We start from the raw sequence: 13654 nt of genomic DNA, 5'->3' as shown, positions 1-13654 counted from the left end.
TCACCATAAAACAACAAACAAAACAAAACATTATAGAAAAGCTGGAAAAAAAACCAAATCCTAAATTGTCATAATTTCCATTCAAACCTGATTGATGCTCAGAAGTACATCACAGCGAGAAGAGCAGAGAAAACAACAAAAATACAGAAATCTCTCCTGTGAAATACCCAAAAATGTCCTAACTGACAGGAGATGATGTGTCACATGGGCCCCGTTGTTTATTAAGATGCTGACAGAGATCATTTGTTTTCAGCACCTTTAAAATGGCGGCATTCCCTTCAAGAATGACGAGAAGTGAGAGGATGATTTATTTCCTGTTTGTTCGGGGTCATTATTTTGCATACTGCTGTACAGTCAAGAAAACCATCTGAGGAAGAAATAAAGATCACGTTTATGTTGATTGATACAGTTTGTTTTATTCTTATTAGCACCTCACAACCACATGCTGACAGACCAACAGATATAAAAACACAGACATGCAGAAACATGAAAAAATATATGCATTTTATATGAAAGTGTGTTAAAAAACAACAACACAAGCTTTTAAAGACAAATTCCACTCTCTCATTGCGCAAAGCCTGTGAGACAAGAATTGAGTGACGGGTGCCATCAAGAAATAAATAAACACAGAAAAGTGGAGCCAATCTGGGAATACATGGTAGCAGATCTGCAATTTTTCCTCCAATTTAGATTTTAATCCAAACCAGATTTTTTTAAAAATCGGTCAGTTAAGTAGAAATATTTATTGTGTAATTTCTGTAAAGGAGCGACTGAAAGTCTGTCATGCAAACAGCAGATATTATCCTCCTTTCCTCTGCTTCATAAAATACACTGTAGAGCAGAAATTACATATCACTATGTATCATATTTCACTATCGCCCCGTTATTTATGAAGAAAAAAAACTTATAAATCCAGAATTTCATTCAAAGTCTTCACAGAAGATTCATAAACAACCCTGTGGAGAAAAGGATAAAATAGTAATTAACAATTAACAGTTTATTTATCCACAGATTATCTCAAGAGAGAAAAAAAAAAAAAAAAAAATCTCAGCCATCTCATTTCCCTCCACCTACCTCTGGATGTCTCTGCTGTCTTCTGTTGTGACGGCGTGTTTGTGAATCTGCTGCTGGACAGATACGGCTGCGCTCTTCAAGCCTGCTTTAGACTGCCCCGCTAACAGAGCAAAAAAAAAAAAAAAAAGTGTTGTCTTTATCAGCAATCCTTCTTAATCTTAGGTTTATCTGGTCTGCTGCGACTCAAAACTCTGATGATGAAAACTCACTGTGTCGGACGACGGCCAAGACGTGCAGCACGGCAGCCAGTTCAGTCAGACTGCTGATGGCCTCGGAGTCCAAAGATGAGCTGACCTCTGTCAAAAATGCTCTGAAAGAAACAAACAAGAACTGATCTCAGAACTGTGTTTCTCTTCAATGTTAATTAAGGAGGACAGGAGAGGAAGTGAATAAGCCGACCCGTTTAAAAAGATGGCGGCATGTTAGGTTTTGGCCGTTGTTAGAGGGATTTACCTGGTAACAGAAGCTGATTTGAGGATGACAGACAGCAGGACGCTGGACAGAGGAGGCATGTCCTCCACTGACTCCGGGGTGATTACCTCTTCAGGATGGGTAATCTTTAAAAACATCAGAGCACAGCAGCATTCATCATCCCCTTAATTCAATCGAATTTGCTCAAAATAATAATCAATCAATTCTTATCATGTCTGGGATATGGCGGGATATTGGTAAAAGACAAATGCTGCGTCTTCTGCCAGCTCACCTTCTGGAGCGCGTGTCTCTTCTCCACGACGATGATGGCGAAAAGGGTGGAGAAGACCCCGCTGAGAGGGGCTATTTTCCAAGTTTGTGCCACTTGGAGGAAGTCTGTCAGGCCGGGGACAGCTGACTGACACAGCTAAGTCGAGGAAGATAACACAAGAAAACAAAAAAAAGGGTAAGAAAACAGCCAGTATACAAACTAAAACTCTATTATTAAGGGAAGTAAGAAAAAACGCAAGGTTTATGTAGAATAAATACAAAAATATCACAACAAAAAAATGTCTGTGTACCAGTTTCCCCTCCTCTGGTTCCTTCCTAAGTCGGCGAGCTAAGAGCTCTATAATCTTCTGGAAGATGTTGGCCACCACACCCAGTATGACAGCAGTCGCATCCTCCTGACCTTCCTCAGCCTGCTTGTTGTCGTCGTTGTCGGGTGTAAAACTCTCCGCCACCTCCTTCAAAATCAGCAGGAGTGTAGGAATACACAGATAACCTGCCTCTGCAAAGGAAAACGCTCTCTGTGAGGCCGTCACTTCAAATAAAGTAACATGATACAACACGACTATTTTGAGTGTTTCTGTAAAATTCACTTAAAAACCGAGAGCTATTACAAATTGCATACTCTCCCTTAAAAGCAGACGATTAGAAACCATTTCGATCAAATAACTGTTTTAGTTAATTTGATGCTTTTCTTACTCATACATGATACTGAACTGAATATCTTTGAGTTGCGGACTGTTAGTCGAACAAAAAGAAAAAGACATTTGAAGAAGTTTTTCAATATTTACTGACATTTTCCAGACAAAATAATTGATCGAGAAAAAATAACTGTCAGATAAAACAATGATGAAAGTAATCGTTAAGATGCGAGTCCTATTTGAAACACTCACCTGAGAGGAGGACGAGCGAGCACAGGTGGAGGATTTGACCCTTAAACGTCTCGTCGCCCAAACCCACGAGCAAAACGTCTCGGCACACTGTCAGGAAGCTCTGGTGAAATGCATCCCCGTTAGATTGCAGAAAGAATGTTTCAGACACTTATTAAAATCAACGAGTGTGCACAAATCGTGGTGATGCCCAGTTTTATTGGAAATACATATAATTTGAGTGTTTCTAAGTAACCGGTATCCTGTAAAAGCTTTCTACGATGAGGAGAGGGACTGACACAAACACACAGGGGGGTGTTTTCAGTATCTGTTTGCAGCAGCCATGTGGTGACAGGCTGGAGAGTAATTGCACAAATAAGGAAATAAGCCCATTTGAGTGTGGCGGTACGAGCGGGAGGGGGGCATGTGCGGACCTAGAGCCGAACAATCTATGAGAAGTGTTAATTTACCGAGCAGAGCTGAAAGTCCCGAAAGCAAAGCGGGACTCTCCACAAAACTTAATGTTCTGGATAACAACTGAACTGTGTATTTTCATTGATAGCTTCGGTACAGGCGGCATCAAGGTGAAAATGAGCTTTTTGCAAGTACAAGACACAAATCTGAACAGGCAATTTATTTACAAGGAGATGTAATTTAATTTGTCAAAAGTCTAGATTTGCCTGCAGAGAAATCATCTTGCTTGGACTGACTTTACAACACGCATAACTGATCTTACTGCAAAAATATTTTAGGAAATGCACATGCACTAAAACATAATACAACCCCCATCATAAAAAGACCTCACCTCGCCTGATAACGGCTATTATGTTTGGCATCAACAGGCGTCAAAAAGCTTCGACGCTGAGAGCATCATGTGCTCGATCAAAAAAATAAAATGCACTTTCATGTAGAGCTGCAACACCTACAATTTAGAACTGAAATCACAAGAGACCACACAGAGATTTTTCTCTATTTGCCCAAAAGAGATGCTGGTGTTTACTGTGAAACCAGCCGGCCGTTTTCACTTCACTTAATGTGATCTGTTGAGGCGGAATATGTACATATAATTCATTCAAAGCTCATCTGGTTGGGCTCAATCGGAGGAAGTTGATGCGAGCTCATGAGACGTAGGCTGTGTTACATCAGTAGGAGATCTCACCTCGGTTATCTGTGCGGCCAGCGGTGGCAACTTCTCCGAATCCTCGGCGTCTCCGTCGGTACGTTTTGTCAGGAAGGGCAGCACCCTCTCAGCTACCCACGCCGCCACATGCTCCAGAGAGAGAAGGTAGTCGCGGCCTTCGGATGACTAGAAGCGGATGGTAGAATTTTGTTTTTGTGGTTGAAGAAGGAAAAATGTTTAAATTTGGACACAAAAAACAAAATATCCCACCCGGTCTTGTCAGCTGAGGGTATCTAGCTTAAAAACATGAGCCATTTTGAAAATATGGGTAACAAAAACTAGATAAAGGCTGTCTTTGCTCTCAGTAGCTCACAGATATGAACACCTTTATCTGTAATACAAAGCAAAACCTTGCTTGAAAACACTGGCATGCCCTGGATAAAACAGTGAAATGAGAGGGAAAGATAAAGGAAAGATAAGAAAAATGTAGATGGACTCACGTTATGTTGCAGGTGCGCACCGAGGCGGCCGTGATACATGAAGGCTTTCAGTGCTACCTCCACACTGGGACTTCTAGGATCTTCTGAGGCGGAGCTGAGATGAGTATACAGCACCGACTGTTGAGACATAATATCACACAAAAACATACGTTACTTCTCACAGAGGGACTATCTCAAATACTGTTTCATCTACTGTATGTATACATACTAAATGTATTCAAGCAGTGATACACGGACTCTGACAGGGTGTTTGTTTCTATAAAAAAAAAAAAGACTCAGATTCTGGTCACATCTTCTGCTTCAAAGCTTTTAGATGAAAGTTTTCAAATCACGTACAGATGTCCTCAACATCAATCAGTCACCCTGCCCTTTTGGTGGTGTTGTTTGGCATTCTAAAGGAAAAGCTGGCCGCAAATAGCAACCAATCACATATCATACATCACTGCTCGCCCACTCAAGAAATTATGTTAAATTGACAACTAGAGCCTGGTTGCAAGAGGTCACGTTGTTCTTTAAAATGGGGGAAGATTAAATCTACAATTACAGAATAAGTCAGTCTTCTCAAAATGGGAACAATTCTTAAGATTGTTTAAAAGGCTACAAACACTTTCCGAGTAATGGATGGAGATACTTTACGTTTAGACCATTAAATATAATCTTGTTATTTCACTCTTTCTCAGACTGACCTAAAACTTCTCATCGTATTTCAAACATACTGTGTGCTATAGACTGCACCATTACACTGACAACAGTTAATGTTTACCTTCCTTTCTCTTTTTATACTATAGATGTGCAGAAATGTGACTTATTGTGGTTCCTTTTTACAGTCCCCCTTACTTTGTATAAAGTAACTATCTGATATTTTATAATAAATGTACAGATCTGCTTGCCCCTGTCTTAATTTAATATAATGCTGTATTATGTACAATATTTGAGCAGCTACAGTTGCCCAAATTGTGGTGTTTGTGTTATTATTTCTTTGTCTCGTTTTGGTTTTGTGTGTACAAGAAAAAGAGGAACTTCCAATATATGCAAGATATGTAAACTGTGACTCAGCTCTATTGAAATGAATTAACATCCAACATACCTTCCAGTTTCCTAGAACTGTATGAAGCTGCTTCAGTGGACCCGGACCGAGAGCCAGTACCTTCTCCCGCGATGATGTGCTGCTGAACAGGTACTCCAAGTAAGCCAGCGCCAGGTCTGGTTTGGCCTCCGCCGTCTCCTGGATACGCACCTTTCGACTGGTCTTAGTCTTGTCCTGAAGATGACAGGAAGAGAACTTTATTAAGAGGCACAGCTGGATACATGTTCAGCCTTTCATGTCCGACTCAAGGTTGTTTTTTTGTTTTTTTTGGTTGCACCCACTGACCCCTTGCTTTGGCAGGGCCTCGTTGAGCCAGTCAGTGATGAGCTCGAGGATGTTAGCGGCCTGGCCCCAGCTGCACATGCAGTCTAACAGCTGGCTGTATTGTGTTGGCACCACTCCTGAGTCCATCTTCCTCAGCCTGGCCAAGACGCCACAGCTGGGAAACAGGTTAGACAAGAGAGTCAGTAAAAAAGAAAAGTAGGATGGGTGTAAAAGGTTTACAAAAAAAAAAGAAAAACAAAATAAGATGAAGACAGATGGACGCAAATAGCAAGACAAAAATGAGGCATGACTGCTCACCTGAATGTTGGAACTGCACTTGGGGGCATAAATGAGGCCAGCTGTATGAGAGCAACGGTGCATCGCTCATCCTACAAAAACAAATCAACAAGGTTTTACAGTTAAAAACAGACAAAACTGACTCATGAAAGAATAAGTCAGTAGAAAAATACAAACATCACATCACATGGAGGTCGGTGTACCTGAAAGGCGGTGAAATATTTGGACATAACATTGCCAAACTTGGCAATGGTGTACTTCTGGGCCTCCTCGTTTTGTTTCAGGGCCTTCTCCACACTTCTCCACAGGATGACCACGATCTCCAGCAGACTCGACATGACGGCCATGTCTTTCCCCAACAGAACAGGTTCAGCCTGCTGAGATCAAACTCTACATTGGATCTCTATAAACTCAGACAAACTATACGCAATAAGACCTTAATTCACTTTACTATCAACATACTTTAATATCTCATTAATATGAAGGACAAGAGAGAAAGAGAGAAATAACTGCTATGGATGTTTCTCTTACAGCGCTGTTCTCCTTGTTGCTTTCATTAAGCTCGGACAGATCGCAGTCAGTCTGGATGCAGCTGTTCAGAACGCGCCGAATGGCCAACATCAGCTTTACTGGAGGACAAGAGAAAAACAATACATAGTTGTTAAATTATATACAGCACTGGACATTAAATTGGTAGTTAAAGTTAACATTTGTGCAATTGCAATGAGCTAAATAATTTTCATTTATGCTAATTTCTGGCTAGTCCTTAATGAAGGTTACAAAGCACTTACTGATGTTAGTGGGGGCCATGTGTTTGTAGGCGAACTGGTAGAACTTTCTTGCAGCCATGGGGTTCATCTGAATGAGGGTGATGCACCTACAGCACCACTCCCTCTCCGACTCGTTGACGGGAAGGAAGGACTTGAAGAGCAGATCGACGATACGCTTGGAGACTGACTGAGAGTCAATAGCCAGGCGAGCCAGCAGGTGGTCCATGTTGCAAACATCCCAAAACTGGAGAGTGGGGGTTCACGAGGCAGGAGGATGAGGAGAAAAGGTTACAAATCACATCTTGTAACTAGATTGTGTCTCAGTGTAATTTGGTTGAATTACACCTGGATCTGTACCAGACACTAAAGTGCATCTTTTTACTACTTCCCTCTAAATACTGTATGTCACTGAATAATTGGTGCATTAATCTGCTAAATTTTCTTTCTAATATTCAGGAGAACATTTAAACAACATATATACAAAATCAGCACTAATTAATAAGCTTAAGGTGAAAAGAAACCCTACACGCACCTTTGCAGCACGAACAGCTTTCACTTTAATAAGCATATCAAGGAAAGCTGTGCGGACTTTCTCTGAGGTGTCATGAAGGCTGTACTTCAGAGTAGGTAGGAGTTTTTCCAACAGTGGATGGCTGAGAGCGTTGTCCAGGACGATGGTCAGACACTGAGAAAAATATTACACATACTTCAAGTCATCATATATCTTGTCTACTGCCAATACAGTACCAGTGATGCTTATTCGCTCTGCAGTGACAAGAATCTCCTTTCATTTGGACAAGAATGTGATATATTTAATTCCTATGTCATACTGCTGGTTTGTTTAACATATTTTGCAGCTCACAGTACATCCTGGATAACAAAGGCTTACTATAGCGACATTTTCCAAGAGAATATACACCAGGAACAAGAGAGAAACTGCATTTCCCACCTTGAAGACCGAGCAACGGACATCTGGGGAGCTGGTGTCAGCCGCTAGCTCCATCATCAGCTTCTTCATAAAGTCTGTGATGACTGTTGGAGGGAGGAGCTCCCAGCACTTGGCCAGGATCTTACAGACCCCCAGGATAGCATTGGAGCGCACAGTGGGATGAGGGTCATCAAGAAGGCCCTGAGGATGACAGACAGGTGGTTGTAGTTGTGGCCCACGTTGGTACCATTATTAAGCCCAAAGATAATAACATACTGGATAATTTTAGATTATTGTTGCCATTCAATTTCTCAAACGCAAAACAAAAACTGATTGAAAGGTCTGAATGGTTCTCACCATTGCTTTGTCCAGCTGCTTTTGAATGGCCTCATCTATATTCTGGTTGTTTTGATCCGGGTCATGGATGGGGAAGGCCTCTGTGAAAATCAAAGTGGCATTTGCACGAACCTCAAAGTTAGGAGCCTGGGGAAATCAAGCAGGAAGACATTAGATTATGTAGAGAAAGTACTTAAATACAACTGTAGTATGAAATTCCATCAATTCAATCTGTATGCGTACACTCAGAGCTTTCCAGAGAATGGGCTTGTAGAGGTTATAGAGCATCTTGTCCACTCTGTTGCAGCCCTTCCTTGTGTGGAAATAGCTCACAATCTGTAAGTGAGTGTAAAGAGATCAGAGAATAAATACACACTGTAGAAACTCAGCAACTGAAGCCAGTTAGTTCTACACATAATAAGTCTACCTGTCTGACTTTGGCGTGGACAGGAGATGCTCTATGGAGCAAGATCGCATTCTGCATAAAATCCTGTATACATGAGCTCTCGATCGTCTCCAAGAAGTCCCCGCTAGCCTTCTTCCATGCTCTGAAGTAGATCTCTGAAATGCTAGCGGTCGCGGTCCTTTAACGAAACAAATTTATATTTAGTAACATGAAGAATAAAAGTGACTAATGTTAATTAGAGTGAAAAAGGCTTCTTACTTGCTGAAGAACTCCAGCTGATTTTTGATGGTGCCATGAATAACCCAGATGAAGTTGACATTCCAGCTGAAAAGAAACACCAGGAATCGCTTTCCCTGCAACAATATTCACATTATGAGGCTGACAGCTCCAAGACAAAGCCACAACAATAAGTGAAAAAAAACAGAGACATTGACTCATGCAAACACACACACACAGTTTCCGGATATCACTCTACTCACATCGTCGTTCCTAATGTAGATGGGACGGTGAAAGCATTGAAGCAACAAGTCGATAATCTCCTTATTGTCCTCTGATGTGTAGTCCAGACTCAAAAGCACATCATGGAGACCCCAAACTCTTTGAATCTCAACACCCTGACAACATACACCACACAGAGACATCATGAGCATGTGTTACAGTTATATAATTATGCAAAATAATGCAACAAAACTACTAGAACTAAAAACAGAGCTCAACAATGAAAACATAACCTTATAATCACAGCAAAAGGCTCAATACTGATTGATTTGACATATAACTGAGTTCATATACTGACTGGTTTCTTCAAAATGAAGCTCTTCTGCAGAGAGATGAGGAAAGCAGAGCGACCAAACTTTTCTCTCTCCTTCAGGCCTTTTTTCCACCAGGCCTCACAGAGTGCTTGAATATGGTGGTGCAGAGGAGCCTCTGAGACGGGCAGCAACGCCAGAACGTCTGAGGGAAAAATGCAAAGAGAAATCAGGCATCATTTTAAAACTTACATTATTTTAGCAGAGAGAAAGAAATGTAGGGTACACCTACCATGAAGCTGATGGGCAATTTCCAGAAGGGCTTTGTAGGAATCGCCGTCTTGTAGAACCTTTAAAGACATTGCAGCCACTAGTGTGACGCCGTCCACAACAGCTATGACATGTTTCTGAAAGAAAAGTGAGTATGTTTACAATAACATCAATATCCTACAGCACAAAAACAAACACAAATCTGAAAGTACTTGGTTATCAAATTATAATGACTGTTTTTTTCCCCATGTATATAGTCTAAACATTACATTTATAAATATAGCAGTATTAAGAACATGACGACTGGTCAACTCACGGGGTCTGCGTTTGACTCCACTTCCATGCCCTCCTCCCTGCCCTGCTCCCAGCGATCAGGAGGTAACTCGAGCAGGACGTCCTGAAGGAGTGAGGACAGTTTCCCCCACAGAGCATCTCTCTGGTCTCTGGGCATCTCCTGCACCACCTCCTCCACATCGAAAGGCTCAGTTTTGTCCTTCTGCTCAGCAAGTGATAGAAGGAATTTGAGACAGACTGCACACACACACCACTTCTGACAGCTACAAAATCACCTTTAATGTGTGACTCTACAGGAAATTTGCATTTCTAGTAGTATATGGTCAACAAAAATGTATTGGCTTCATTTATGAAGCTAATTATTGAATAAACTACTTTACAAATGCAAAATGTTGCTTGTCCTTCTATATTTCTAGACCTGCAATGATTAGTTGATCGACAAAAAATTAGTCTGCAACTATTTTCATAATCGATTAATTGTTTTGAGTAATTTTTTCAGAAAAAATGCTGAAATTATCTGGTTCCAGTTTCTTAAATGTGAATATTTTCTGGTTTCTTTATTCCGCTATGATATTAAACTGAATATCTTTTGGTTGTGGACTGTTGGACAGGACAAAACAAGACACATGATTGATATTTTTCACCATTTTTTGATATTTTACAGTCCAAACAAGTAATTAATTAATAAAAAAAAATAATCTAAAGATTATTCAATAATGAAAGTAATCATTAGTTGCAGCCCTACATAATTCATACATTAAATGTTTTGTTTTTCTGTCAGAGTAAGTAAATCAAACACATAACTTTGGGATATGGTGACATTAGTGTTTGCTTTTACAAACTAGCTCAATCAATCACTGAAAAACATCAAATCAGATTAATATGAATGCATAATAAAAGCAATAGTTGCCAGATGGTGATTAGTTTATCACATCTTACAACATACTTAACCTACAACTGTGTGACTGTGGATGATCTTGAACAACAAATAACATTTTTAAGACTATATTTTACACTTAAAATACAACATTTTACCCGTACAGCAGTTTACAACCACTAACTGAATCTCTGACATTGCATAAGGTTTAGACATGTTGTATGATTTAGAGCCACAATACATTCTAAGATAAAATATATATATATATATTAAAAACCTTAGATTAATCCTGCACCTTCATTTCTAAAGGACGTGAGGGTTTCCTGGTTAACGTTAGATGTAGGTTAAGGTTGTGAGAAGTTACTTACATGAAGCTCGATGAAACGAAGGAAGTCCTCCACATTTTCCTTACAGGCGGCTGATAAAAACACCTCTCGCTTGGACATGTTTTCGGTTTTCCAGGCGATGTGACGATTTCCAGAAAAACCTGCGATAGTGTTAAGTTTAGTTTAGTTTGCGCCTAGCTGACAAAAAAATTACTGTAAAGAGACCAAAACAAATATGGCAGCCAGTTTGTCCTTAGCGTTAAAAGTGTTATTTACAAACGTTAATCCTTCTCTGTCGGTTGTCGCTATAAATATAATGACTTCTAATCATGAAATTATAAAATAAGCAACAATAGCTCATTTTCTTACCTTTTTATTGATAATTTCGCGATCTAGTAAGAACCGACTGACAGCAGACCCATAACAACAGTTAACCCGCGCAAATTTGGATAAGCTGCGTCATGACGTCATGCGTCAACTTTGACGCTTACGTATAGTTGTAGTTTTCATCTTCTGCCACTTGATGGCGACGAATCACAGCAGAGATCATGGACACTGTGGTGTCTCTGCTAGTACCGCGGTTACAGTTGCACACGTGATTTCATTTATGCTGTAGGAAATCTCTCTTATCGGTTAAATAATTCAGTGAAATTATACAGCAAGGTCACATTGGAGGATGGCTATTCACCACACACACACCGCCTACAAAACCACACTTTATATTATCATATTTTCATCCAAAGTTAAAGGATAGGTTCACAATTTTTCAAGTCTGTCTTAAAACAATAGTCAGGCGCCCAAATGAACATTGAAATATTTTTTTCTTGCTGTAATCATTCCTCTTGTTCATACTGACAATTAGAAGATCCCTCCATAGTTAACTTACAATGTCAGCGATGGGGGCCTCCTTCTGTGCAAAAATGTATTTATTTTATTTATTTAAGTTTATCTGGAGCTAATATGAAGCTTCAGCCATCCAAATTAGTCAAATCAAGTAGATATATTTCAGTGTTACAGTCTTTTTAGTGCCAAAGTCCCTCTTTTTGTTACTAAACTTCCACCAGAGAAGAAACACAAAGACGGAATTTGATGCTAAAAAGAATACATGTGGCAGATATCAAATTGATATGACTAACTCAGCCTGCTGAAGCCTCATATAAGCTTCAGATAAACTTTTAAATGCAGTTTTGCACAGAATGACTGTGTGGACAGACTGTGGATTTTGGCCCCCATCACTTACATTGAAAGTGCGTTTGAAGGGGATCTTATAACAGCCAGTATGAACAGGAGGAATGATTACAGCAAATAAAACCTCTTTCAGTGTTCATGTGGACACCTGATTGTTGTTTTAAGACAGACTTGAAAAATTGTGAACCCGCCCTTTACATCAGTTCATCCTTTGTTACCAGACACAGGGACTCATTTTAAAAACAAGCCAGACGATTTTCACAAGAGAAACCATTTATTCATCAAAAGCCAAGAAGAGGCATCTTGTCATTCAAAATTATAACATTAAGAAGGCAAAATTACATAGTGAGTTTTTAAGGCACAGGATAGATAACAAGAGAAGTACTTAAAAGCTCCAACAGTTTTAATTGCTTGGCAAAACATGTACAAGCTGTGTCCTCTTAACAACATACTCTGGCAGCCCCCTGCTCATAAAATACAATAACTGTCGTGTCACTGTTGACTCACATTTGGTTTGAACCCTTATTCAAGTATCCTTTACACTGTTCATGTTACACAGCATTTGTTCATAGCCCTAAAATGTGCCCAAGGTCTTCAGTATCTGAGCCAATGTTCAGAGCAACCAATATTGCACAAAGTCCTCCTAAAACATACAGAGCAATCATTTTATTCTTTGCATATGTGCATTTCACGTTTGTAATCGAGCATAAAGAACAATAAGAGGTAAACAATCAAATAACACTGCATAACAGAAAAAATATCAAAGTCAAAACTGCTACTTTAGCCTACTCTTGTGATTTTATCTTTTCCTTTGGTAAGAGTTTTCTCAGACAAAACAGAATTTGTCACATTTTAACAAATTGGACATTTCTAACAGAATATCAACTTGATATTTACATAAAACACTGAAAACAGAGACAAGGCAGTTGGTGTGTTTTATTACAATATGTTACAATATCTTCTGATCATGATCATCAATGAAATGAAAGGAAATGTTGGAAAAAACATGCTGAAATTATTCCTGTAAACTATATGACAAATGTACATGAATACAACAAAATGATGTGCCCTTAGATTAACATGATCACTATATTACAGCAGAGGTGGTGTCACTATGTGAGGAGGGGGTCTTGAATACTTCTCATGCATTGAGACGACAAACCATCTTCACTCAGATCATACCTGCAAGAGAAAATGATAAAAAATATATATTTAAGCACTAAAACTGGCTGTTTTTTGCTCCAGAAATTATTAAACAATGCACAGAGCAAAAATAAAATACAAGTTTACCATTGTGTCCATCCTTTTGATATATCCTCCCCACTTAAATCTACCAGCACCTGCAATTTTGAACAAAAAAGAAAAAGAAATGAAGTCTTAAAATCGATGGAGAACTTGGGACTGGAGCTGAAATTGGAAAATACTGAGCCAGAAACAAAAGAGTTACCTTTCCCAAGAGCCCTTTGTGTTTAGACAGGATGCTCCCTCCGTTCTTCACTGCTACATCCAGAGTTCTCCTGTGGAGCTCCACCATAGATACACTAAATTCAAACCTGCAAATACACATGCAAAATCACATTTTATGATACAGATCTACAAT

The 13654-nt window shown here is 39.6% G+C and overlaps 2 protein-coding genes across 6 annotated transcripts in view; both read right to left on the bottom strand.

Moving 5' to 3' along the window:
• Positions 1-386: 386 nt before the first annotated feature.
• Positions 387-11344, bottom strand: ncapg2 (non-SMC condensin II complex, subunit G2). 2 transcript variants are annotated; one of them, XM_067578187.1, is made up of 27 exons: positions 11236-11344; positions 10909-11027; positions 9686-9865; positions 9392-9506; positions 9147-9304; positions 8830-8964; positions 8609-8703; positions 8372-8528; positions 8188-8280; positions 7966-8091; positions 7630-7809; positions 7213-7365; positions 6702-6924; positions 6442-6539; positions 6114-6287; positions 5932-6002; positions 5635-5788; positions 5350-5523; positions 4263-4379; positions 3802-3948; positions 2667-2766; positions 2067-2275; positions 1778-1912; positions 1528-1631; positions 1284-1384; positions 1075-1174; positions 387-956 (listed from the first exon to the last, which is right to left on the bottom strand). In XM_067578187.1, the coding sequence occupies exons 2-27, from the start codon at positions 10984-10986 to the stop codon at positions 905-907; spliced, it is 3429 nt and encodes a 1142-aa protein (XP_067434288.1). In that variant the 5' UTR covers positions 10987-11027; positions 11236-11344; the 3' UTR covers positions 387-904. The 2 variants fall into 2 exon arrangements, with proteins under 2 accessions (XP_067434288.1, XP_067434289.1); XM_067578188.1 differs by having other exon boundaries at positions 6114-6284.
• A 965-nt stretch (positions 11345-12309) lies between these two features.
• esyt2b (extended synaptotagmin-like protein 2b) overlaps positions 12310-13654 on the bottom strand; it is a 32372-nt gene continuing 31027 nt past the window's right edge. For all 4 annotated transcript variants that reach the window (XM_067578826.1, XM_067578827.1, XM_067578828.1 and 1 more), the window contains 3 exons: positions 13502-13607; positions 13345-13394; positions 12310-13236 (listed from right to left, as the gene is read on the bottom strand). In XM_067578826.1, the coding sequence (XP_067434927.1) occupies positions 13167-13236; positions 13345-13394; positions 13502-13607 (226 nt within the window). In that variant the 3' untranslated portion in view covers positions 12310-13166. The remainder of the gene's footprint in view (positions 13237-13344; positions 13395-13501; positions 13608-13654) is intronic.

Source organism: Thunnus thynnus, chromosome 21 (assembly GCF_963924715.1).
Source record: "Thunnus thynnus chromosome 21, fThuThy2.1, whole genome shotgun sequence".
Taxonomy (NCBI): domain Eukaryota; kingdom Metazoa; phylum Chordata; class Actinopteri; order Scombriformes; family Scombridae; genus Thunnus; species Thunnus thynnus.
This window is presented reverse-complemented; position numbering and strand designations above follow the sequence as displayed.